Source organism: Ahaetulla prasina, chromosome 2 (genome assembly GCF_028640845.1).
Source record: "Ahaetulla prasina isolate Xishuangbanna chromosome 2, ASM2864084v1, whole genome shotgun sequence".
Classification (NCBI taxonomy): Eukaryota; Metazoa; Chordata; class Lepidosauria; order Squamata; family Colubridae; genus Ahaetulla; species Ahaetulla prasina.
Genome location: NC_080540.1, coordinates 59,895,988 through 59,920,995, shown reverse-complemented (window position 1 = coordinate 59,920,995; position 25,008 = coordinate 59,895,988). Strand labels below are relative to the sequence as shown.

Here is a 25,008-nt window from a genome sequence, read left to right as displayed (position 1 = left end):
ATTCCCAAGGGATACTAAAGAAAGGGAGAAGGCTCATTCTATTTAACAACTCAACAAGATGTGTAATATATGTCCAAACTGGGTATTGGTTAAAAATTGTCTGCAACTGCCTTCCAGATAGTCCAGCATAGTTACCTTGATGCTGATCTTCTGCATGAAGAATTTTCTGCCTTTGTAATAGAAACATTAGAACATATTTGAGGTAGAAACATTATTTAGGTTCCCCTCGCATATATGTGCTAGTCATTCCTGCCTCTAGGGAGCGGTGCTCATCTCCATTGCAAAGCTGAAGAGCCAGCACTGTCCTAATACGTCTCCATGGTCATGTGGCCGGCATGATTAAATGCCAAAGGCACGTGGAACGCTGTTACCTTCCCACCAAAGATGGTCCCTATTTTTCTACCTGCATTTTTTACGTGCTTTCGAACTGCTAGGTTGGCAGAAGCTGGGACAAGTAACCCCATTACGTGGCACTAGGGATTCGAACCGCTGAACTGCCAACCTTTCGATTGATGTGCTCAGCATCTTAGCCACTGAGCCACTGCGTCCCTTCAATATTCATTATTTATTATATTATCATTAATATCTTTATTTGTTAAAAACTGCAGCTTATTATCTACAAACCTTGGCCTTTTTAATGGATTATCCTGTTTCACTTTATTTTAGTAGGAGTGAAGGTTTATTTTCATCTCCCCAAAGATATTTGCCAATCAACCACAATTACTGCTTTTATTATGCACTTTTTTCACATCTAGATTGTAGCATGAAAAGCCAAAAAACACCCTGGAGTTGGTTTGCAGACTGCAGGTTTGCTAAAGACTTAGATTTTCTTTATAGTTGACTGCCCTTCACCTATTTTGTTAAAAGGTTAAGCCATGGATTCACATATGGTGCTAAGTCATATAATGTGATTTCTTTGGTTTTTTACTTCATGTATCATAAAAGTCATCGTGGTTTGTAAACTAGCATGTCATGTGATTCTCGCTGTTTGAAGTTTATTAAGTAATTCAAAATATATGAACCAGCCTGAGACTCTTATTTGAAGAGTTTCTTTTAGTTGACAGAGGTGATGAATGCATGGCTGGGAACAAATTAGGGATATCAGGGCTGTCAAACTGGTGACCCTTGGGCCAGACGCATCATGCACAGGACACGCCCACCCCAGCTCTGCAAAGGCAAAAAAATGTCATGATATGTCACATGACACGGTCGAGTTTGTGGGATAGATCATCTAGGAGGAAATCAATCTATGTGGTCACTAAGAGACGAAAAGGACTTGATGGCACATAATCAATTGTTTATTTGAAGACTCTTCTCCTTTGTGCACTTTAGGATTTTCTCAGAATTCAATAAGGCATTTTGAATGGACTCCCTTTCCTAGAATTCATAAAATAGGACACTTCATAAATGCCAAGCCACTATTTTACAGACATTGTTAATAATTTAAGCTTCTGAAAAAAGCATAAGCAGACAACAATTGTTACTTATTAGGATCATTCTAAGAATCATAGTTCTAAAAAGATGGCAAAAACCGATGTGTGTGTGTGTGTGTGTGTGAAACTGCAGCACACATATGCAATTCCTGGAGCAAATGTAGAACTTAGTTATTTTGCAGCTATATAATGATAGTGTCATTTAGAAAGAGGTAGGGAATTACAGGTAATCCTCGACTTACAACCATAAATTGAGCCCAACATTTCTGTTGCTATGTGAAACAGTTGTTAATTGAATCAATGCAGTTAAGTTAGTAACACGGTTGTTAAGTAAATCTGGCTTCCCCATTGAGTTTGCTTGTCAGAAGGTTTGAAAAGCTGATCACATGACTCTGGGACACTGCAACCGTCATAAATATGAGCCAGTTGCCAAGTGTTCAAATTGTAATCATGTGACCATGGGGATGCTGCACTGGTTGTGTGAAAAACGGTCATAAATAATTTTTTTCAGTGCCATTATAACTTTGAACGGTCACTAAATGAACTGTTGTAAGTCAAGAACTGCCTGTATTTAAGGTGGAGCTGGCTTACCTGATGGTGCCAGGTTATACCTAAGTGACATCTTCCAAATCTATGGTTCCATGACTTAAAGGCATTCCTGACATAATAGCAGCAATCAATTCCAAAGGCTTCAAAAATATCCATGACAGCTACAAGTCTGCTCTCTTATAACTATTACATTCTACTTCCCTAAGGCTGGAGAAGGTGAGAAAGCAGTTAAAGATGCAAAAGCAGTTTATTAAAAATAAATTCAAATTGAAATGAACATTTAGAGGAATAAAGTGTTCTCTGAATTTTAGAAATACAAGTTGATAGTTACTTTGGTAATACAGAAATTAAATAGGTCTGATTTGTTTATTTCATTTGTGTAACATTGAATTTGTGATGTGCAATGTACAACAAAAAATTAAAATAAGTAGCACAATTACAACATAGGAAATTCAAACAAATTGCAGTAATTGTTGCAACGAGTCAGTGACACCATCCAGGTACTCAGAAATATCATCTTATGAAGGTCCAATATCTCTGTTTTGATGGTTTTTTTGGAAAGGACACCAGAATTGATACCAATTTAACCTCTGGAAGAAGGCTGACCATCGAATGGTGGACACTACAGAGAATAAACATCTGGAGAATCCCAACTGATCCTAACTCTTGCCTGTCAGGATATCCAGTTGTCGAGAGCTTTCTTTCTGGTGCAGTTCTACCTGAGGCCTTGGTTCTACTTGGAATAATAGTCCAGACTCCAGGGAGTATTTAGGAAGCAAACCATGCAGAACTTTCAAAATTAAAACCACTATTTTGAATTGTACCCTGAACTTGTTGAAAGCCAATGTAGCACCTGTAACAAAAGGTTCACAAGTCCAGGTACCAGCAATCTACCAACTTCATTCTATATCGCTTGCAGTTTCTGAACAGACTTTAAAAGTTATATGATGTGGACCAAATTACAGTAATCTGTGAAGGGCATAAGCTTCCTGTTCCAGCCTCACCTGGTCTTGTGCCCATAGCTTTCCCTAGTCTTTTCCTTGTCAAATGCGTTAGTCTAACTCTCCTGATCAGTGGTGGGATTCAACATTTTTTTACTACTGGTTCTGTGGGTGTGGCTTGGTGGGTGTGGCTTGGCATGGCAGGGGAAGGATACTGTAAAATCTCCATTCCCACCCCACTCCAGGGGAAGGTTACTGCAAAATCCCTGTTTCCTCCCGATCAGCTGGGACTTGGGAGCTGGAGAATAGATGGGGGTGGGGCCAGCCAGAGGTGGTATTTACCGGTTCTCCGAACTACTCAAAGTTTCCACTATGGGTTCTCCAGAACTGGTCAGAACCTGCTGAAACCCACCTCTGCTCCTGATCTACTCACCAACACAGTCAAAAGACATAAAGAGTACATGATTGAGAAAAATTTATAAATGTTTGGATTAATACAGGATAAAGTTCTGTGTATTTTTTAAAACAAATCTCTCACGTAGAATTGTTTGAGATTTATTTTATCTGATGAAAACGTCCTTTTGGCTCCCTCTCTCCAGAACAGTGGCAGAATGTCAGCATTGGTGACATCAGTACCATTATCTGAGGAGGATAATGCCACGTACTCATCTGCTCCCACGGCAGTGACAACAGCTGACATCCTGACAACACCTTTGTTTTTAAATGCTACCAACACTACTGTGCCACACAAATGCTTGGTGCTTTTGTATGAGGACATAGGCACATCCAGGTGAGATGCTGTTATTGATGGTTTCTGTTTCTTCTTCTGAACAAGGTTCTCTGTATCGCCAGAAGTGACGTAGCACTATTTGAAAAAGATATCTTTGTCTTATTTTTAGAGTTCGTTACTGGGACCTTATGCTATTGGTTCCCAATGTACTTTTCTTTGCATTTCTCCTCTGGAAACTGCCTTCTGCCAGGGCCAAAATCCATGCTACTTCCAGTCCCATCTTTACTACATTCTACATACTGGTAAGTACAAACTGTATCTTCAAAGAACTTGGGGGATCTGGATATATATTCACTTGGCTCCTTTCAGATTAGTGAAAGGGCTCAGGAGTTGGTAATGTGTCCGGCAACTGTCAGCATTAATTATCTCTCTACATAGGGTGTATCTTTTATTTGGGAATGAGACATTCTTGTGACTTAATCTGATCATTGACCTGCTTGATATTTCTTATTCTGTTTCTGTGTCTTTTGTGTTTCTGGAAAATCTGATCTTTTAGAAAATAGCAGCTAATCTCCAAAAGTGTAAATTCATTCATTCATTCATTCATTCATTCATTCATTCATTCATTCATTCATTCATTCATTCATTTATTTATTTATTTATTTATTTATTATTTAATCAAATTTTTATACAGCCCTATCTCCCGAGGGACTCAGGGCGGTTCACAGGCCAATAAAAACATATAAATACAAATTAAGATCACAATTAAAAAACTTATTCTAAAGCCAAATTAATTAAAAATGATATAAATACTAAAACCAATTAAAATCAATATAAATTTAAAACCTAGTCCAGTCCTGCGCAAATGAATAAATATGTTTTAAGCTCGCAGCGGAAGGTCCGGAGGCCCGGAAGTTGACGAAGTCCTGGGGGGAGTTCGTTCCAGAGGGTGGGAGCCCCCACAGAAGGCCCTTCCCTGGGTGTCGCCAGGCGACACTGCCTAGCTGGCGGCACCCTGAGAGTCCCTCTCTGTGAGGCGCACGGGTCGGTGAGAGGTATTCGGTAGCAGTAGGCGGTCCCGTAAGTAACCCGGCCCTATGCCATGGGCGCTTTAAAGATGGTTACCAAAACCTTGAAGCGCACCGGAAGGCCACAGGTAGCCAGTGCAGTCTGCGCGGGATAGGTGTCACGGGAGCCACGGGGCTCCCTCTATCACCAGCAGCCGCATTCTGAACTAACTGCAGTCTCCGGATGCCCTTCAAGGGAGCCCCATGTGAGAGCATTGCAGTAATCCAGGCGAGACGTCACGAGGCGTGGTGACCGTGCATAGGGCATCCCGGTCTAGAAAGGCGCAACTGGCGCACCAGGCGAACCTGGTAAAAGCTCTCCTGGAGGCGGCCGTCAAATGATCTTCAAAAGACAGCCGTTCATCCAGGAGGCGCCCAAGTTGCGCACCCTCTCCGCCGGGGCCAATGACTCGCCTCCGACAGTCAGCCGTGGACTCAGCTGACTGTACCGGGATGCCGGCATCCACAGCCACTCTGTCTTGGAGGATTGAGCTTGAGCCTGTTTCTCCCCATCCAGACCCGTCGGCTTCCAGACACCGGGACAGCACTTGATAACCGTTGGGGTGGCCCGGTGTGGAAAAGTACAGCTGGGTGTCATCAGCGTACAGCTGGTACCTCACACGAAGCCACTGATGATCTCACCCAGCGGCTTCATGTAGATGTTGAACAGGAGGGGCGAGAGAATCGACCCCTGCGGCACCCCACAAGTGAGGTGCCTCGGAGCCGACCTCTGCCCCCCTGTCAACACCGTCTGCGGCCGATCGGAGAGATAGGAGGAGAACCACCGGTAAACGGTGCCTCCCACTCCCAACCCCTCCAACCGGCGCAGCAGGATACCATGGTCGATGGTATCAAAAGCCGCTGAGAGGTCTAATAGGACCAGGGCAGAGGAACAACCCCTATCCCTGGCCCTCCAGAGATCATCCACCAACACGACCAAAGCCGTCTCAGTGCTGTAACCGGGCTGGAAACCGGACTGGAATGGGTCTAGATAGACAGTTTCATCCAGGTGTAAGGGAAACTGATATGCCACCATACTCTCTACAACCTTCGCCGCGAAGCGAAGGTTGGAGACCGGACGATAATTACCTAAAACAGCCGGGTCCAGGGCAGGCTTCTTGAGGAGGGCCTTATTGCCGCTTCTTTAGTTGTTAACTTGATTTGACATGGGCAGTCACATTTTGCAATTGAACTTAGTAACACATTATTTGACTTGTGCCTGGCATTTGTTAGTTAATGTAGTGCTCATTGTTCAAGAAGACAAAAGAGAACAACCCCTTTTTCTTTTTGATTTATTTTCTCCTTGCAAAATTGTTCTCCCTTTAAATAACTTCAGATATTAACATATTTTTAAGTACTCTCTATTTTTAAGTACTCTCTATTTTTCTTTTTTGTTTCCTAATTTCCCTCCCTCTATCCTTCTGCTGACCGATCTGTGGCAATGCCATCCAGTGTAGCTGATAGAGAAGGAAGTGGGAAATTTTAGGTCAGGAACATGTGGAATGTTGCCTTTCTCTGACCTAGACCAAGAGACACGTCAAAACTTGCTTCACTCACGTGTGGTGCTTCTGCGCATGCGCAGAGCGTCCGTGATGATGACTGGGTAGGTAGGCGGAGCCTCCTGCCGCTGCTACTACTGGTTTGCCTGAACCGGGGCGAACCAGTAGAAACCCACCACTGGTCAAAACCCTGATTATCAGTGGGTTGCTTACCACTAACTGAATGAGTTGAAGGCTCTAAGAAGGAATTGATAAGTCCATGTTTTCTGATGTTCCTTTAGTTGCACAGTTTCTACATTGCCACATTTTTAAGGCTATTTCTTGTTAACAGTTGCAAGGAGATTAGAGAGGAATTTAAATGAGAAGAAAAACATTTCGTTACCCTTGCCTTAAAGCTTCTAATTATTATTCTAAGTGAAAACTCAGTTAACTTTGAAAGATTCTACTTTTTGTGTGATATATATGTTTGTGAATCTCTCTCTGCCTCTCTCTCTCTCTCTCTCTGTGTGTGTGTGCGTTGGGATAACGCTTCAATTATTTTGGCATTTGTGATACTCTCTCTTCCCATTCCCCAAGCAGTTTTGTGTTTCTGTTTTGCAGTTTCTTTTCCACTTTTACATAAGAATTTCTTCTTCAGAAAATAGGGAAGGAAAGGATTTGCTTGCCTCTTGCAGAAAGAGGATGATATTGTTTTAGCCTTAGGCACAATGTGGAATGAAGTATGGTTCTGCCAGTGGATAGGTGAAACAATCTATAGGGGCAACAGCCATCAAAGGCTGGTATTAACAGGAGGCTGGTATTTCAGGTGAGTCATGCTTTTCTTAGCTGCGTGGCTGTTGTCATGCCTGCTAGGTATGACACAGGTATGGCACATGTTCCAAGATAGAATATGTAAAACCTTGATGGTATAAAATTCCACTTAAAATAGAAGAGCAAGGAATAAATTAGGAGCTGTCTTCCTGAAAACACTACAGGATTTTCTTAGTATTCGTTCTTCTCTATGGCAAAGTTAACCATTTAGAAGGAACTCAGAAAACACAATCTCTGAATATGGTGTGAAATTCTGTTCACCCAGGAAAACTGGACAAAATTGCATATATGTAGGCTTTCTGGGAGGGGCAATAGCTTAAGAGGCTTGTCCTAATCCCAGAGAAATGGCTTCACATTCTGTAGAATAAATTTAGGAGAAGTAATGGAACTCATTGAGGGAGATCTCAGATAATACCTAACTAAGCAACACCCATTCCTTTTCCCTCTGCAGTTCTTTCATCTACAGTTCTGTCACACTTTCAGGTTTTCTTATGCTTACCGACCTTGTACTTACTTCTCTTCCGAATCTTTGGGAATTTCTGCTGGGAATTTTTTTCCTGGGAGTGGCTTCTGAGTAACTTCCTCTTTTTAAAATGGATTTATGAAACAGATTCAGTCTGTCTCCTTGCTTTCCAAATGCCCTCTTTGATGGCTTCTTGTAAAGCATTTTCATCAATTACTCGTTTACTCAGCAAAATATGTAAGCTGCTTTTTTTCAGGCTTGCAGTATTTGTTAACTGAGTGTAATGGAAAATTTGGAAGTGCAGCTCTAGTAAAAAGCCACAGGCCAGAATAAGGAAAAGTGTTTGGAATCATTATTTAGTGTTTGGAATCATTAATTATTTAGACCTTAACTGAAGTTTAGCTGCAGAACTGAAATGACTTTACGGGACAGAACAAAAGCTAAAGAGGCTCAGAAGGAAGCAAAGTAGGTAACCTACAGCAGAGTGATAAGAGTTTGAAAAACAGGAAATTGAGGCAAACAAAAAGAGACTTTAGAAGTTCTGCCGCAAACTTGTATTGCTTTGGAATTGCAAGGATGCAGTCACTAAACACAATTTATAAACATTGTATGCAGGATAAATGTATAGTACTGCAGGCTGTAAAAATTATAGCGAGACATTTATGCAAGTTTCTACGTTTGAGGTTAGTCAAATGTAACTTATTAGCCTTAACAGCATTTCTGGTCCTATAACATTGGAGGCGTTTATCCTGTAAGGATGGCATTCTGCAAAGGCTGTGATATTGCCTAGCAATGTAACATTTCAGTAGTGATTGGAATGGAATATCTTAGAGAGAAAGTAGATATATTTTACTGGGGCAGCGTTAGAAAGGATCCTGTAGAGTCAACTTAGGGGAAGTAGTGGGACTCATTATATACTATAAGTGTACAGTATATACAGGTACTTCCTCATATACTGAGGAAGCGTCATGTCTGTGAACATTGTACAGGTGTAACCAGGAAATGTCAACATATTCTCTCTCTCTCTGTCTCTCTCATATGTGTCTGTGTTTGTGTGTGTATATTTGTGTGTGTATATATGTCTGTCTGTCTTACTAGGAAAGCATATATAGTGATGTGCTTTGGTGAGCAAGGAATTTCCCTTAATTGACAGTGCTTTCTGAGACTGGACATTCTTTGTGTGTATTCAGGTGTATCTTCGTAGCCTGAAGGTCCTGAAGCGGGGGTGGAGGGGGTGGGGTGGACAATTAATTTTCCCAAGGGGCCACATGAGAAATTGGGCTGTTGTGGAGAGCCACTGCCCCCCACCACCACTGCAAGCTGAACAGGGACATGAAAGGGCCAGATGTGGCCCATAGGCTGTAAAATACCTATCTCTGGCCTAAAGAGACTTCCCTAGGTCTCATAACTGTAGATACAAGGCATTTGTTGGTTGAGCCACAAGACTGCTGAGATCCTAGTCATAAATGCCAGATAGACATAAGTGGGGCAAAGTGCCATCACAAATTGTGACTGTGGGGCTGAAAAACTATTCAACATATAGTGACAGAGTGCCAAAAACTGAGTCTATAATGGAGACTTTGTTGGTTTCCTGGCTGTGACAAATGAAGTAAAACATTTTTCTGTAATCTAGATATATATTTATAATTCATATTTTGTATTTTTATCTCTTGTGTTTTTACCAAAATGGGATGTGAATGTGCCATACAATAATAATAAAATGATGAGACACTGGTGGGCTTTAGCAAAGGTCAGATTAGGTTTGAAAGCAGCCCAATTGCTTAGGAATCATTTACTGTTTATTTTTCCTATTTCTAAATCCTTTTGCATTCTTTTTCTTTTAGTAAATGACTTGTGGAGTAAATCCAAGCTCAGAAGTTTCTTGATACCTTGTGGGAGTGACTGTTGATATCTACAGTATTTATAGTATTAGAATATAAACAAGCATCACTGTGCTTTGAAATGCTATTAAGTTTAAAATCAAAGAAGAGAATAAGATAATGAAGTATCTTAAAGAACTCAACCTTGAAGCATTTCTGTATCCCTTAATGAAAAAAAAATCTAGTGTAGGAAACCTGATGCTTATTTGTCTATAACTTTCCCAGTTATTTGTTATTTTCTCTGCTGTCTTAACTTCTTATTTTTAGAAAGGTAGTCTCTATGTGTTAGCTCTGTACAACAAATTGAAGGGCCTCTGTGGCTCAGACTGGTAAGACAGTCCGTTATTAACAGCAGCTGCCTGCAATTACTGCAGGTTCTAGTCCCACCAGGCCCAGGGTTGACTCAGCCTTCCATCCTTTATAAGGTAGGTAAAATGAGGACCCAGATTGTTGGGGGCAATTAAGTTGACTTTGTATATAAATATACAAATAGGATGAAGACTATTGCTAACATAGTGTAAGCCGCCCTGAGTCTTCGGAGAAGGGCGGGATATAAATGCAAAAAAAAAAAATTTCCTTAATTCCTAGCTATTTTCTTCCAGGTGTTTGTGGTCGCTGTGGTTGGGATTGCGCGGGCTGTTGTCTCCATGACAGTCAGTGCTTCTACTGCTGCTACAGTCACTGACAAGGTGAGATCAGCTTTAATTTTAAGAGGTAGATCTAGATTTGATCCCTTCCCCACTTTCAATATTGAATTTAATATTAACTTATAATCAGATACGATAATACAGATATGCTCAAGTATCTGGCATACACCTCTCAAAGAAAAAGTTGGAAACTTCAGTTAGGTTATTATCCTGATATTGTTGGAGAGATTCAGAGGTGGTCAAAATATAATCAAGGTACATTGTGAGAAGGAAGGAACCACCCAAAGAGGGCAAATAACTAATTTAGGATGGGTTGTTAATGCAACTTAAGGGGCCGGGATAGCTCAGGCAATAGAGAAGCCTGTTATTAGAACACAGCAGCCTGCAATTACTGCAGGTTCGAGCCCGGCCCAAGGTTGACTCAGCCTTCCACCCTTTATAAGGTAGGTAAAATGAGGACCCAGATTGTTGGGGGCAATAAGTTGACTTTGTAAAAAATATACAAATAGAATGAGACTATTGCCTTATACATTGTAAGCCGCCCTGAGTCTTCGGAGAAGGGCGGGATATAAATGTAAACAAAAAAAAACAAAACTTATGGCTAAGAGAAACACTTCAAAGGAAGTGTCAAAACATGAAGTAAAAAGCTGAAGGTCATCCTCTTGAGTAATTGAAGCTAGAGAAAAAAAGCAATAAGAATTACTTTTATGTTCTCAAATTGTTGTGGCCAAGGGAACAAAATTTCCTGAGCAATAATTAGGAGTTTATTGCTGCCTGAATAATTTGATAAGAAGCACTTATAGTTGATATATATGTACAAAAAAGAAAATGTTGATATATCATAGCCAGATCCTGCCAATAGTTATTGTATATCATAGTGATTATTCAAATAAGCAGAAATGTGTATAATGTATTTATTTAAAAATGGAGAATTAGTGTCTTTTAATGTTCAAATTACTAATGCTGCACATTTACTCTCCCTTTGGCTTGCTGAATTTGGCTCTCTGATCTGTGCTGTCATCTCTAGATCCTGTGGGAAATCACAAGATTTTTCCTTCTGGCCATTGAGCTGAGCATGGTGATTTTGGGCCTTGCATTTGGTAAGAAGTCTTTCTTAGTATTTTTTCCTTTTTTATAAATTAAAATATTGGGTAGTAGTAAAATGCAAAATTAAGCAGTAATCAATTTATACAAGAAGTAGTATTTCAATATAAATATTCCCTGCATTAAAAGAAGAAGTAAATAAGTAGTAGATGACACCCACATAATGAGCCATGGTGGCATCGTGTTTAGAATGCAGTATTGCAGGCTAACTCTTCCCACTGCCCGGGGTTTGATCTTGACTGGCTCAAGGTACTGACTCAGACTTCCATCCTTCTGAGGTCAATAAAATGATGACCCAGATTGTTGGGAGCCATATGCTGACGTTGTAAATCACTTAGATAGTTCTGTAAAGCACTATGGGACAGTATATATGTCTAAAGCAGAGGTCTCCAACCTTGGCAACTTTAAGCCTGGCAGACTTCAAAGCAAAGCAGGCTGGGGAATTCTGGGAGTTGAGGCTCAACATTGCCAAAGTTGGAGACCACTGGTTTAAAGGCTATTGCTATTGCTAGTCTTTTATTGAATAAAATCATTTGTTAAGTTATTGATTCAGTTCCAGTGTATTTTCTGCTTAGTACATATTTTTTTATAAAATCACAAATTTTATTTATTTTTCATTTCTGTATATTGCCCCTCCTATTCACAACAATACTCTGGGTATATGTTAGACTGAGAGAGCAAAACAGCCAACCTTTAGTGAATTCATGGTTTGAACCAGGCCTCCAAGTGCTTGCTCTGAAATTTGAAACAGTGCCCTACTCTGACTGGGAATAAGGCATATGTAGTCTTAAATTTCTTGCACCACCACCCCATTTGCAGCAGTGTCTCCATATATATTGCAAACTTTTTTAAAATTAGCTTTAAGAGTCTTCTTTTCACCAAAATTTGATCCTCTCATCCAGTCTTAAAACAATAATGACGAGCATAGGAATCCACTCCAGGATGACAATATCCAATCGGTAAGGAGGGTTACTATGCAGCTCATATGTTGGGATAACAATGCAGCTGGAATAACATTGAATGAAATCATTTTTAAAGAAGGCTGAAAAGCTCCAAATCCTAGCACTGGGCTTTCAAATGATCTAAGACTTGTGATTAAAATACTGGCTTCACAATGTATTATTTCTAATGATGTGCAAAATGTTTCAAATTCAAATAATTTCAGGTTCAAAATGCATTTTACACTCGAAACAGAGTGAGAACTTGTTTTGAGCTTGAAACACTTGCCAAAGGAGGAAACAGTCCCTTTTATTCTAAAAACAACAGAATTTCCCCTGAAATGAGATATTTTGAAACCGAGGAAGCAGAACATCCTAAATCCTAAACAATTCACACTTGAAATATCTTATGCACACCTAAGTATTTCAGATGCTAATTTCATGCCCTCCAATGAGCTGAGCCATAAAGTTGATCATTTCTAGCTTGAAAATGTGTGTATTGGGGGTGATGGGCATTGTAGTTCAGCGCATCATAAATTACCAGATTGGAGAAGACTATTTCAGAGTAAGGTGTGATAGTTAGATTTATGATGCATATATGGTTTGACAAAATCTGTATGCAAGTCTAATTTGTACTGGAAGCTACCATCATCATGTAATGTTACCTGTAGATAGAAGGAGCTAATCCTGTCCCTCCCTTGTGGCTCCCTGTGATTCTGGAGGCAGGTGGAATACAAATAGACTGCTTGTCCCATGGGCTGCTCTCCCAAAGCATTTGAATTATTCTGCTTTGATCCCTACCTTTTCATCCTGAGAATAGCTTGAGGAAATACTTATTTGGTGTTAAGAGAGACAGGGTACATTGCGTATTCTTTGCGTACAGAAATGTTTTCTAGCTTAGTGCAGCTGGATGAAGGATGAGTTGAAGGAGAAAAACCTGACACTCTTTCAAAGTGTATTGATATAACAATTTCAAGTTTTCAAGTGTGTTGATGTGTAATGCTCATACCTTAACTTTATGCTGCTTATCTCTGTATCAGGCAATGTAAGGGAGAAGCTTGATATATGCAAGATCAATATTGCTGGATTGGTCTGAGGATCCTCTGATCTTCAGTAACTGGCAATCTTGCACTGTTTATTTATTTATTTGTAAAATTTATTGGCCACCTGTCTTAACATAGGCCACTATTCCATTCTCTTCTTATGTGATCCCTTTCCTCACAGCTGCAGTGCGTAACATAGTCCATATAATAAAATGTTCATGAGGATTATTGGGATTGATTCATAATGAGTTTTTTTCAACTGTGGGGTGTTTACTAAGCTATAATGGCCTGGTTTCCATACAGTGCCAAGCCAGAATGCGTAGTTATTTTGTGACCCAGCAGGATTACACTGTGTAAACCTACAGGTTTGCAGTTCTGTGACCTGTAAATAGTTAAAATGAATTCTGGATTCTTGGATTTAGAAGCTAAAAAAGCTCTGAGTAGATTGATGTGAGAGGCAGGCACTCTAAGCTGTTCATGGATTGATTCTGAGTATGATCTTTGTTCAATTAGGTCACCTGGAGAGCAAATCCAGTGTCAAGCGTGTCCTGGGCATCACCACTGTTCTGTCGTTGGCCTACTCAGTGACACAGGTAAGCATCATTAAGGCAGAAACACCTGCCTGTCTAGGTTATGCTCTCAAGGAAAGGCAATTCTTTGCTGCAAAATTCTAGGAGATGGTATAAAGTAAACTAAAGCTGGAAACCATGTAAGATATATTTTGTGACAAGTTGGGAAGGAAATAATCTTGAATGTTATTTTGAATTCAAGAATCCCAAGTTGAAAAATTGCACTAAGCCGTGGTTAGTTTAATAGTTTATTGACTAAACCACTGGTATACATCATGTTGTACAAATCACACTGGCTGGCTTTGCATGAAGCACTAACTAAGCTTTCATTACTTTATTGCCTTGTCTAATGCTGGTAAGTATAAAACATCTAGCATGTAAACATGTTGAGAGGATTGAGGTAGAAGCCAATGATTCTCAGGCCAGAGATAGCAAATATGTAAACATACAATAAGTGTTTGATATCTAAGCCATTGTGCATGCTGCCAAGATTATTAATTTGTGCAAAGGGCAGGAGAAAGAAGCCAGAAAGAAGAGCGAGTTAATACCATCATGGCTCTAAGAGTCATCCTACCCGTCTCATTGTTAGTGGACAACTAGTTATTTCTGCTGGTTTTAACTTGCACAGTTTTTGGTGCTAAATTTTCTGCAGGGCTGCAGAAACACTTTTGATCATGCCAGGAGAAGCAGCTAGTTGTTCCCCATTTTCAGGTGGTGGGGGTAGGGGTTCGGCAAAGCGTGTTTTTCCATGATATGGCTGACTTTCAGGAATTATCTCCCATTAGAGGCCTGCCTATCAGCTTCTGGAAAAAGTTAAAAATAGAGCTTTTCTGGGGGACTTTGGGGTTTGGATTCCATATGTTATGTTGGGATGTTTTAATGCAGGGGTCTCCAACTTTGGTCCCTTTAAGACTTGTGGACTTCAACTCCTAGAGTCCCTCAGCCAGCAAAGGGACCCTATTTTAATGCATTTATAAGCTATGTTTGTTTGATTATTGTGCTTTGTTTATTATTGTGAATTACAGAGAGTGTAGTACAATTGTGGTAGGATATAAATCTGGAAACAAAGATACAAGTGAATAAATAGACTGTTTTGTAGGATGTCATTTTCTGTGCCATAAATATTCTTTTGCAGTCAAACTATGAGATTTCTGTTTGGTACAGAAGAAGCAAATACAGGAGTTGTAAAATCAGGAAATCCGTGACTTCCTGTCAAATCCTGGTCAAGGTTAGGGTTATGTTAAATATCTAATGTTACTGAAATTGTTGTAGGTGCCATTTTCTTCTACCATAACTATTACGGCTCTTTTTTTTAATTTCGCCAAGCAACATGGGAGCAATCTAAAGTACATTAATGGAATCTCATTTGTCTCTATCTCTACCCTGGGAATTAAATCCAAAAGCTAACATGGTTCCAGGTACAGCAAATATTTTGAAGCTTCCATATTGCAGAATAGGCTGAGTGAGAGATGGTGTGATACAAAGTGCTAGCTTTTCAGTGATCAAATTTCATTTCACCAGAATGAAAATAGGAGCATTTTTGTAAACATTTACAGAATGTCCTTTCTCATTGCTCCCTATCAATTTTCAGGGAACTCTGGAAATCCGTTATCCTGATGCTCAACTCTCAGCAGAAGATTTTAATATTTATAGCCACGGAGGAAGGCATTTCTGGCTTGCCAGCTCTAGTTTCTTCTTTCTGGTAAGTAGGGAAGTAGACTTTTTTGAGCAACAAAACATTGGCATTTTTCCTGGATAATTAGAATTGCCTTTTAAAAATCTTATCAATATCTTGTAAATACAACAATATAGTCCCAAATAAAATAAGGCAGGATCTTGGATACTCTCTGACTGCCATTAACAGCCTCTACACCCATCCATCTGCTGTTTCTCTTTATGATAGGTTTATTCCTTTGTGGTGATGCTTCCTAAAACTCCCTTGAAGGATCGTATTTCTCTGCCATGTAAGTTAACTTTTCTCTCGTCAAGCTAGTCTATTTTGTCCAGTTCTGCAGTTTTAGGATTTCCGTAGTTCCCAAAGGCAGGCTGCTGCTGCTGCTGCTGTCTTGCAGGTCAAACTCAGGCATTTTCTTCTTTAAAGGTCCAGGTGTAGCTATAGTAGCACTGAATCTATTATTCCTTGAGGTAACTGATAACAAAAGCATTCTCCAAACTGGGCAGAGTTATAGAAGTTGGCACTTAGTGCAGTCATCAGCTTCTGGCCTCAGGACCTTCTGTACTTGAGATAAGATTTTTGCACCTGTTACTTCACACAGGGGTGGGGGTGGGGAGAAGAGAAACCGAGACCCTTCCTGGGAAAAGCAGTCTTGTAGCACCTGAAATCTACAATAGAGCACCTAATTTGGATTTTCTTTACTTCATACCAGGTAAAATATGTTCTTGGTGAGAGAAGCAACCATGCCCCACGGGTGTTTTCAAATGACTCCCCCTTTCCTGCATTCAATTTTTCAGTTTTAAACTGTGGTTACACGTAGCACGAAATATATCATTGTGGTCTTTGTTAACTTTATAATGAAGTTAACCTTCAAGTGCAGTGGAAGAAATGAAATGGATGAGTGCCGTTCAGGATGGCCTTTTACACCATAATAGGAAGAAGCAGTAGGAGAATGAGCAAATTCAAATTATGTTAAAATTGCACATAATTAGATAGTCCAATCATAAATGGAAAGTGCTGTGAAATTGGCATTTTGTGCTCAAGTGCTTTCAGAGCTGGATTTACTGTGTGTTCCTCCTCCTTCTTCTTTTTTTTTCATTCAGTAAATTGTTGTTTCTGTCTCTTGTGTTTTTCCAGCAAGGAAGAGTTTCTATATCTATGCAGGAATTCTTGCTGTGCTCAATTTAGTGCAAGGTATCGGCAGTGCTCTGCTCTGTGCAGGTATCATTGAAGGCTTATGGTAGGTATTCTGAAGTCTGATAGAGCCATAGAACCATTAAATGACTTTTTGGTGGGGGCAAAGTTTTGAACCAATTTTTCATCAAGATTAGCTTTTTCTGAAGTTAACTGGGGACAGTTCTTTTCCCGTCCCAGTGGTGCCCTCATGGGTGGCCCTTGGAGTCTTTTTTCTGCCATTACATATGGAAGTCATCATTTCTGGCCCGGTCCCTTTCTTCCTTTTGATGGGGAGTGAATTCTATTCCATATTAGACAATAATCACTGTAGGCTGATTCCTAAATCTAAAGACTTTTGTCTCTGTCCTTCTCTTATCTTTGTAAAGGTCAGTGGGAGGAAGTCAAGACATTTGGTCCCTGTTGCTTTGAGCACTGCTTTGTGTTAAGTAGGCTGAACCAAACAGTGAGTCAAAGATCTCCCCCTTTATTTCACATGCAGGGAGAATGTTCTTTGGAGCCTGGAGTAATTCATCTCGTGGTGTGCTACTTTCTTGTACTTGTAGTTGCCATGGCAAATACATTAATTTTTCATCTTCGTCCTGGGAGCATGTGAGAATCTTGCGGGTTTCTTAGGCCAGCAGCTCCTCCTTCCCTAGTTGAAACATTGGAGCTGGGGCCTCACAGGCAGTCAATTTGATCTCAACGTTGTGTGTGTTTGGCCTTAGGCCAACCTCCCAAACATTTGGCCAGTGCAAATAACAAGAGGGAGACCAGGTTAGGTCCCGGAGGCAGGTCTGGTCCACTGAAGAGGAACAGGAAGAGCAAAAACTGAGACTCCCAGAGAAGACCCCTTTTTCCCCCTGTAAAAGAGCTATTTTTCTTATAAAAGAATGATTTACTATTCTTCCTCGTGGATTTGGGAACTGCACTATCAAGTACCCTAAGGTGCATTGGCTCACTTCTTATAAGAAGTAGTAGTGAAGTTAGCAACTGCTAACTTCTGTTAAAGTAACAGAAACAAGGTAGCAAAACATGTGCAAAGCGCTGAGAGGCATCATTAAGAGCCACTGTCTGCTTGGCTCAGTCGTATGGAAAATCCAGATTACCACATTCATCTTATGCCTACTGTAAACGCCTTGCTGTCAATATCCTGTACTGGTGATGGATTTAACGAAAGTGACAAACTTAAAGTAGGTGCTAAATGGAGTGGGAAGGGACAGGAGTCAGACTTTGCTTTAGTCTCTTATATAAGTAAGGTTGTGAGCATGAATTCACAAACTAAACTTCTCATGGAAAATAAACCAGAAAAAGCAAAAGGAACCCCAGGCTTCCTTGCCATGACTGTGTTTGATTATTTAAAACATTTATATAATCCCCATCTTACAACAAACACTGTTAAAAACAATGAAAAACGTGAACTGTGGAAAAATAAGTAGTTTTAAGGAATGGCATCTATTGGTACCAGGAAGCAGCTCCCCTCAGTTACAGCACCTGTACCCTGGGACAGAATCTCTCCAAAGCTCAACCTACCTGTTTCCGAAAAAGTCCTAAAAATATGGCTTTTTCCTCAGCCTTGCATTGGGGTGGCAATAGGTCGGGCTCCATAGAGACAGTTAGGGTTTTTTTTATTTGTTTGTTTCATGTAATTGTGAGTGTGTGTGTGTGTGTGTGTGTGTGTGTGTGTGTGTGTTAAATTTACTGACAAAGAAATAAAGGGAGACTAGTATAGATCTATTTCAAGCTATTTAGGCTTGCCATAGAAGGGTATGGCTAGCTGATGAGAGCTAAATAGCTTGAAATAGATCTATACTAGTCTCCCTTTATTTCTTTGTCAGTAAATTTAACACAAAATAGTTTGTCGTGAAAGTGACTGCCTGTGAGGGCTCCTGGATTGGGGCTGAAAGGCAAAAAGGAAGCAATATGCTCCGCTTCATATTAGGGTAGACCAGGTTGCTTCGATAGAAAAAAAACCCCATATACGACAAGCGTAGAATTTTTAGTAGCCCTAGACACACACACTCCTTTGCTCATTTTGTGATATAAAAGTAGCATTCATTTATTCCCTAGTAGTTGGGTGTAGATAACCTTACAGCTGGAGAATAATATTGTGATTTGTTTTGAGGATATTTTGATTTGGCAATTGCTGTGCTATGATGTAACAAAAAAAAAAAGAGAGACCCGATGGCCCTACGCATTATTGAGGATAGGTTTAGTGCAGTCATTGAACTATGTTTGTGGCCCCTTTGTCCCCTAGGCTGTGCAAACACTGTATGATAAAAGACCTTTTTGTGGTGAAACTCTGAAAGTATCGTAGACACTCTGACCTTGACTGCCTGGAGGCCTTTGAAGGAAGAAGCCGGGCCTGGGAACCGTCTCCTCTGAAAGCATATATTTACTAAGCCTTCTTTCTTGGCTTTTCTTTTGTCAAGGAATACAAGCCTGTCCTGAAAACTGAGCCCATGACATGCATGTTAGCCGTGTAGAAGCAGATGCTAAATGTTTTTGTATTTTATCTGTTCACAGCTGTGTGGATGCCACCACCTTCCTCTACTTCAGCTTTTTTGCTCCACTCATCTATGTGGCATTTCTGAAAAGTTTCTTTGGGTAAGCTTTTTCATTTATTTTATTATAGTCCCTTAATTTTCTTTTTTTATGTGACCAGGGAAGTTTAGACTACAGCAGACAAATAACTTCCTCATTATACAGTAATTGAACTGAAACTTCTAATAACAGTAATGAGAACAGCAAATTAAAAAAGCGTACAGGAAATCCTCTATTTTCCACCATAGTTGGGACTAGAATTTCCAATGCTTGATGGAAACATAGTTGTTGTGTGAGTCATGTCTGATTTTACAACCTTTTCTGACAGGGTTGTTAAGCAAATTGCTGCAGTTGTTAAGTGAATCATGCAGTCACCCTGTGCAGTTGTTAAGTGAATCATGCGGTCACCCGGCTTCTCCACTGACTTTGCTTGCTGGAAGCCAGGTGGGGAGGTCAAAAAATGGCAATCACATAATACAAAGGTGCTGCAACTGTAAATGCATGCCAGGTGGCCAATCACTCCAATTTTGATCATATGACCTAGGGGATAGTGTAGTGGCCATAAGTGTGAGGCCCAGTTGTCAATCACTTTTTTCAGTGCTGTTATAATTTCAAACTGTTGCTAAATAAATGATTATAAATTGAGGATCACCTGTATAAATCAATAAAATAATCTCAACATTTAAAATTGTGTAATCATTTGAATCTACTCTTAATCTAAAAAGTTAGAATATTTTAGATGGGTTACACTGGAAGTTTTAAAGAAGAGATTGGACAACCATTTGTCTGAAATGGTACAGGGATTCCTGCCTGAGCAGTGGGTTGGACTAGAAGACCTCCAAGGTCCCTTTCCAACTCTGTTATTGTGTTATATAATTTAATATGTAATTAATATATTAATTATAATTAAAAAAGAAAATATAAGATGAAATGGTAAGAAAGTTTCTAAGTGCCGTAAATTCAAGTTTTCCTTTATATTTCTCAGTCTTGGATTTCAATTTCCAAAATTTCCCACCCAGCAACAGATATACATTATGTTGCTCTGTGAAATGGAGACAATAAGGCTATTTTTAAAAAAATTAAAGTGCAGTTTAGCTAAACTGGTGAATAAAGCAATTCTAACTCCCAGGGTTAGTAAATACCAGGAATTCTTTTTGCCAGTGTTCTAAAAGAATATCTATTGAATTTAGACTGCCATCTAGTGGCCACATGGGGTAATTGAGAAATACTTGAAATAATTTAAATTGCTGATCAATTATTCTGTCTATTTTATGTCCAGGCAGACTTGTCCAGGACTTGCATATTTTTTATAGTTAGCTTTTGATTTACTGGAAATGTATTTGTTGGATTGCTTAGTGAAAAGGAAGAGGGTTCCTGAATTTAATGGACAAACCTCATCAGCTGGTAATCTCTCTATTAAAAGGGCAGAAGCTCAGCCTTTTTTCTGCTTCACACAGCTGTTCCTTGCAGCAGATAGCACAGGGAAATGATGCCACAGGCATAAATCATGTTTTTAAAAAGCTGAGCATTGTGGTAATTAACTAAGAGTATAAAAAAGGAGCATTCTAGAACAACATTTTCCCCATGTTGTTGCTTGAGGGGGTTATTTTAATTAATTAATTAATTAATTCCAATTTATATAGCTGCCCATCTCATATTTAACTCTGGACAGTTTACTCTGGGTGGGTTTTAATTTTAATTTATAATATACATAGCGTGATTTTTAGAGCGAGCAAAGCGTTCATCTGTTTTATTACTTGATGAGTTAGATATAAGTATTTTTATGCCTGTTAAAGTTAGATAATACTAGAGCTTCTTTTCCCAGTGCTAGGGATATAGCACATCAAAACTTAACCTTATTCAAATAAAGACCCAGAACTAGAGGACCTTCTCCTTTTCTTTCTCATTATTTTAGGTCTGAACCAAAGATCCTCTTCTCCTATAAATGCCAGGTGGATGAACCTGAGGATGTCGATGTGCATCTTCCCCACGCTTATGGGGTAACCAAAAAAGAAGGGCTAGATTCTGGCTTCTACTCCAGCACTCAGATTGACACCACAGCATACCTGGACGATGTTGCTTCCATGCCGTACCATGTGGGCAGCATCAATAGCATTGACAGTGATCGATGGAAAGCCATTAACTCCTAAAGGCAGATGAAGTGGTTGAAAGAATAACTTTCTCTTGCACCCATTGTTCCATTCAGATAATCTTTTGGAACTCTAATGTGTTTGTCTTCTCTTTCATTGGAGATGTTTTTTAAAAAAAGATATTTAAATTCTATATGGAACATAAAATTGGCAACTGTAGTCTTCCTGGAAGGACAGTACTCATCTTCGTGAGACAACATACAGATCAGCTTCATTTCAGACATGCATAAATGCTGACTTTTCATATTCTTGGCGTTCCAAATCTACATGGTTAGACCGTTTGTCACCTTTTGTTCGTGGTAAAATGCACATTCTATCAGGAATATTGACTGTTCCTTCGGATATACACCCACACACAAACAATTTGAAATTTAAGGTTGGAATGCCTTGTTCGCATTTTATTTTATTTTTAGGTTTGATTTAGTTATTATTTATATTCCGAACAAGTTCAAATTCCCAGCAGTAATCTTCACTTTGGAATTGGAGGCTAATAGCATAGTTCCTACATTTTGGGCAACTGGCCTATGCTTGAAATGGAGGTGAGAGAACTCTAGAAGCTTTTGAGCATCTCATAATTCTTCCCAGGGAAGTTGGGAATATATTGTATTTTAAAAAGAACTTACATCTAGAAGGAGAGGGAAGGAAAGTACTCAGCAAGGAAAGGTCTCTGGAACACATTGCTGTGCTACTGAACTACTGTGATTTATTGACATGCAGGCATGTTTCATACACTGTATAATTTTCAGAATGAGAATGTAGTCAAGAGAGTGTTATGGAATGATGTACTGTAAGACCAACAACACTTCTGTGCAAATGGGATTGAGTAGGGAGAAGATAGCTTGGATAGAAATTCTAAAATGAAAAGGACAGAAGAGCAGATAGAAATAGAAATGTTTTAGACAGCTTGCTGTTGATGCTTGCATCTAAATAGAATGCAAACCTGAAGTGACTATGAGGTCTAGATTAAAAACAAACTATTTATAATATTAGTTGTGGTCTGGGTCTCCTGGTTAGGACCGTATTGTAAGGGTAGTGTTGGGACTGATTTTTCTGAAACCTTTGGTAACACTTGGCTGATGATTTGCATTAGTGATGTTGGTAATGCCTGAATTTGGAAGACTTCTGAGGGCTTTTCTATGAGATTAGTAAAGTGAAGGAATGTTAATTTCTTTTATTATAATCAAGATGTCTCTGGAAAGAGAGTATTCTAATATAGGATTGGCTATACTTTGAAGGCAAGGAGAAAAATAGCATATCTAAAACATTCTAAAAAGTTTGCATTTTGTGCCATGCATTATGCCTAGTTTTTTTTTGTTATGAATGTTCTTGCTGTAAGGTTTAGTGGAAAATGCATAATTATGGGCACCCTTAATAGTGTGCGAACTGTGGGTAAAATTATTTGAATAGAGATTGGCTAGGAGGCAAATGCAGGCACAGCTAATTGGATTTTAATTTCCATAAAATAAGAATGACAAACCAGAATGTCTTTTTCCTGTTACGATGGCATTAATTCAGGATCATTTATGCTGCAAATGGATGAATAAGGTTAGGATTCCAGAAACTCAAAGCAATTTTCTTTGAAATTACAGGATTTGCTTTAAGGAAACCTCTTTAAAACTGAGGCACAGAAAGAAAAATTAACATTTTGTTTCCTGAATGCAGAAATATTCTTCCCCTTTTCCTGAAAATTCTGCCATTTGTGATTTCTGCTTGCCAAGCCAACACCAATGTACATAAGACCTTGATTTTAAGAGTTTCAAAATGATCTAAATTCAGAAAAAGAAGACTCATGCTTAAAACTGCTATTTGGATGTGTTGTTAATGAAGATTAGCATGTCTGATATGGTAGAAAACAAAAATTTGTCTTTAATTTTGCTGTTGACCAGAGTAGTTATTTCTAAACATCACAATTTGGTGACCGTAATTTGACTTGTTGGGTTAGCAGCATTATTGTCTTGAGGCAAGAAATCTTACATAATTTGTAAGTGACATCTCATTAATCTTTATAGTGTTAATTGGAATTAGGCTGGTGGAAGCCTGTGTTCAGAAATGAGAATTTATTGCAGCATTATGCGAGCTGGATCATATAAAACCTGTATTCCCAGACAACTGGTCAGTTTTTATTAATTTCTCAATTCCCTACTTCTATAGGATATCCCAATCTCTTTCTTCTCCCCAGCCAGAATGCCCCAATATCCTTTACATGGGCTATTCTCATTAGAGCGGATTGGTGTTATAGACCCACAGACCTGGAAGAAATAAAGTTGGAGAAAGCTTCCGGCACATTAAGGTGCATGTGCAAAATGAAAGGATTCTTAATATGAAGAAGGATATCTTGGATAATGTGAATCGGGGTGAGATGACATTTCAGATATTTTTACTAACCATGTTCTGCATCAAATATCAGCCATTCACTCAACTATGATCACTTTTCCACTGTAGAATCCTCTTGTTCATCACCATGATGACTTGATTGTTAAATGCCTCTTTATATATCTACCTTTGTCTTCTGCTGCTGAGGAGAAACTGCACTAAGTGAAAGAAACGTCTTCTTCCAAGTATACTGATTTTAAAGATAATGTATATAGATAATGCCTTCCATGTTCAGAGCAAAATACCATCCATAAACGGACAATGTTTGTGGAGGTGAATGTATTGCATGTCTCATGAAATGTTGGAACAAACTTTAAAAATAAAGCTACGTATATTTTTGTCTGTAAAATAAATGATCTTTGACTTAAATGAAGACATCTCCCCCACCATAGATGATCTGCCTGCATGTCCTCATATTTTTCTGCTAATTCCCCCCCCCCAAAAAAAAAACTAAGGTAGCCTGCTATACTGTAATGAAATGCTTTTATTTTAAGGAAAAAAGTCATTGTTTAGTTTATTTTTCCTCAAATCTGACTTAGGTTTTAGAGTGGTATTTTGTGATCACACCTTCAGATAGGGCTTAGTGTCACATCAGCCTAGAACTAACTGGGTTTGATATCATTTTAAATTTGATTAAGCAAATGTCTTTGAAGAAGAACCATCTTAAACCTTGTTATTTATTTAAATATAAATTGATAAATTGAAGAAGGAAACAATCACTTTAATGCAGGTAGTACTCGACTTATGACCGCAGTTGAGCCCAAATTTTTCGTTGATAAGCAAGACAGTTGTTAAGTGAGTTTTGCTCTTATTTTACAACTTTTCACAGTTATTAAGTGAATCACTGCAGGTGTTAAGTTAGTAATATGGTTGTTAAGCAAATTTGGCTTCCCCGTTGACTTTGCTTGTCAGAAGATCGCAGACGGGGATCACATGACCCTGGGACACTGCAACTGTCATAAAAACATGCCAGTTCCCAAAGGTCTGAATTTTGGTCATGTGACCATGGGGATTCTGCAATAATCGGTGTCAAAAATAGTCATGTCACTTTTTTCAGTGCCATTGTAACTTCCAAGGATCACTTAGTGAACTGCTGTTAGTGGAGGACTATCCTTCTACTTTTGGATTCACATGTGAAAGTGAGATCCAGTTTAGGTTGCTTAGCTAGATACAAAGAAGTTATGGTAAAACTATTCTCTTTTCCCCAGTGCTTGCTTTGAGTAAGTCCCTCTAGCTCAATAAAGTGCACTATTTTTGAAACTCCTGTCTGTTTATTAAACTTGTCTTTCATCGTCGTGGATACCGGGTCTGTAGAAATATAAAATATTATGATCAGTGAAAAATGGCAGCAACTTCACTGGTCCATAATTAAACATCTGGGTAAATGAAAAAGAATGAAATCATGAGTTGCAAAATTGGT

At 39.2% G+C, this 25,008-nt stretch overlaps 1 protein-coding gene across 4 annotated transcripts in view; it reads left to right on the top strand.

The window, feature by feature from the left end:
• The window catches only part of TPRA1 (transmembrane protein adipocyte associated 1), a 32,122-nt gene extending 8,192 nt beyond the window's left edge, over window positions 1-23,930 (top strand). For 2 of the 4 annotated variants that reach the window (XM_058170645.1, XM_058170644.1), the window contains 10 exons: window positions 3,528-3,713; window positions 3,823-3,955; window positions 9,975-10,061; window positions 11,047-11,119; window positions 13,618-13,697; window positions 15,265-15,375; window positions 15,577-15,637; window positions 16,486-16,588; window positions 19,048-19,128; window positions 20,981-23,930. In XM_058170645.1, coding sequence (XP_058026628.1) covers window positions 3,535-3,713; window positions 3,823-3,955; window positions 9,975-10,061; window positions 11,047-11,119; window positions 13,618-13,697; window positions 15,265-15,375; window positions 15,577-15,637; window positions 16,486-16,588; window positions 19,048-19,128; window positions 20,981-21,215 — 1,143 coding nt within the window. In that variant the 5' untranslated portion in view covers window positions 3,528-3,534 and the 3' untranslated portion in view covers window positions 21,216-23,930. Of the gene's footprint in view, window positions 1-3,522; window positions 3,714-3,822; window positions 3,956-9,974; window positions 10,062-11,046; window positions 11,120-13,617; window positions 13,698-15,264; window positions 15,376-15,576; window positions 15,638-16,485; window positions 16,589-19,047; window positions 19,129-20,980 lie in introns of all 4 variants that reach the window. The other 2 variants (XM_058170642.1, XM_058170643.1) reach the window with 1 other exon arrangement.
• The last annotated feature ends 1,078 nt before the right edge of the window (window positions 23,931-25,008 follow it).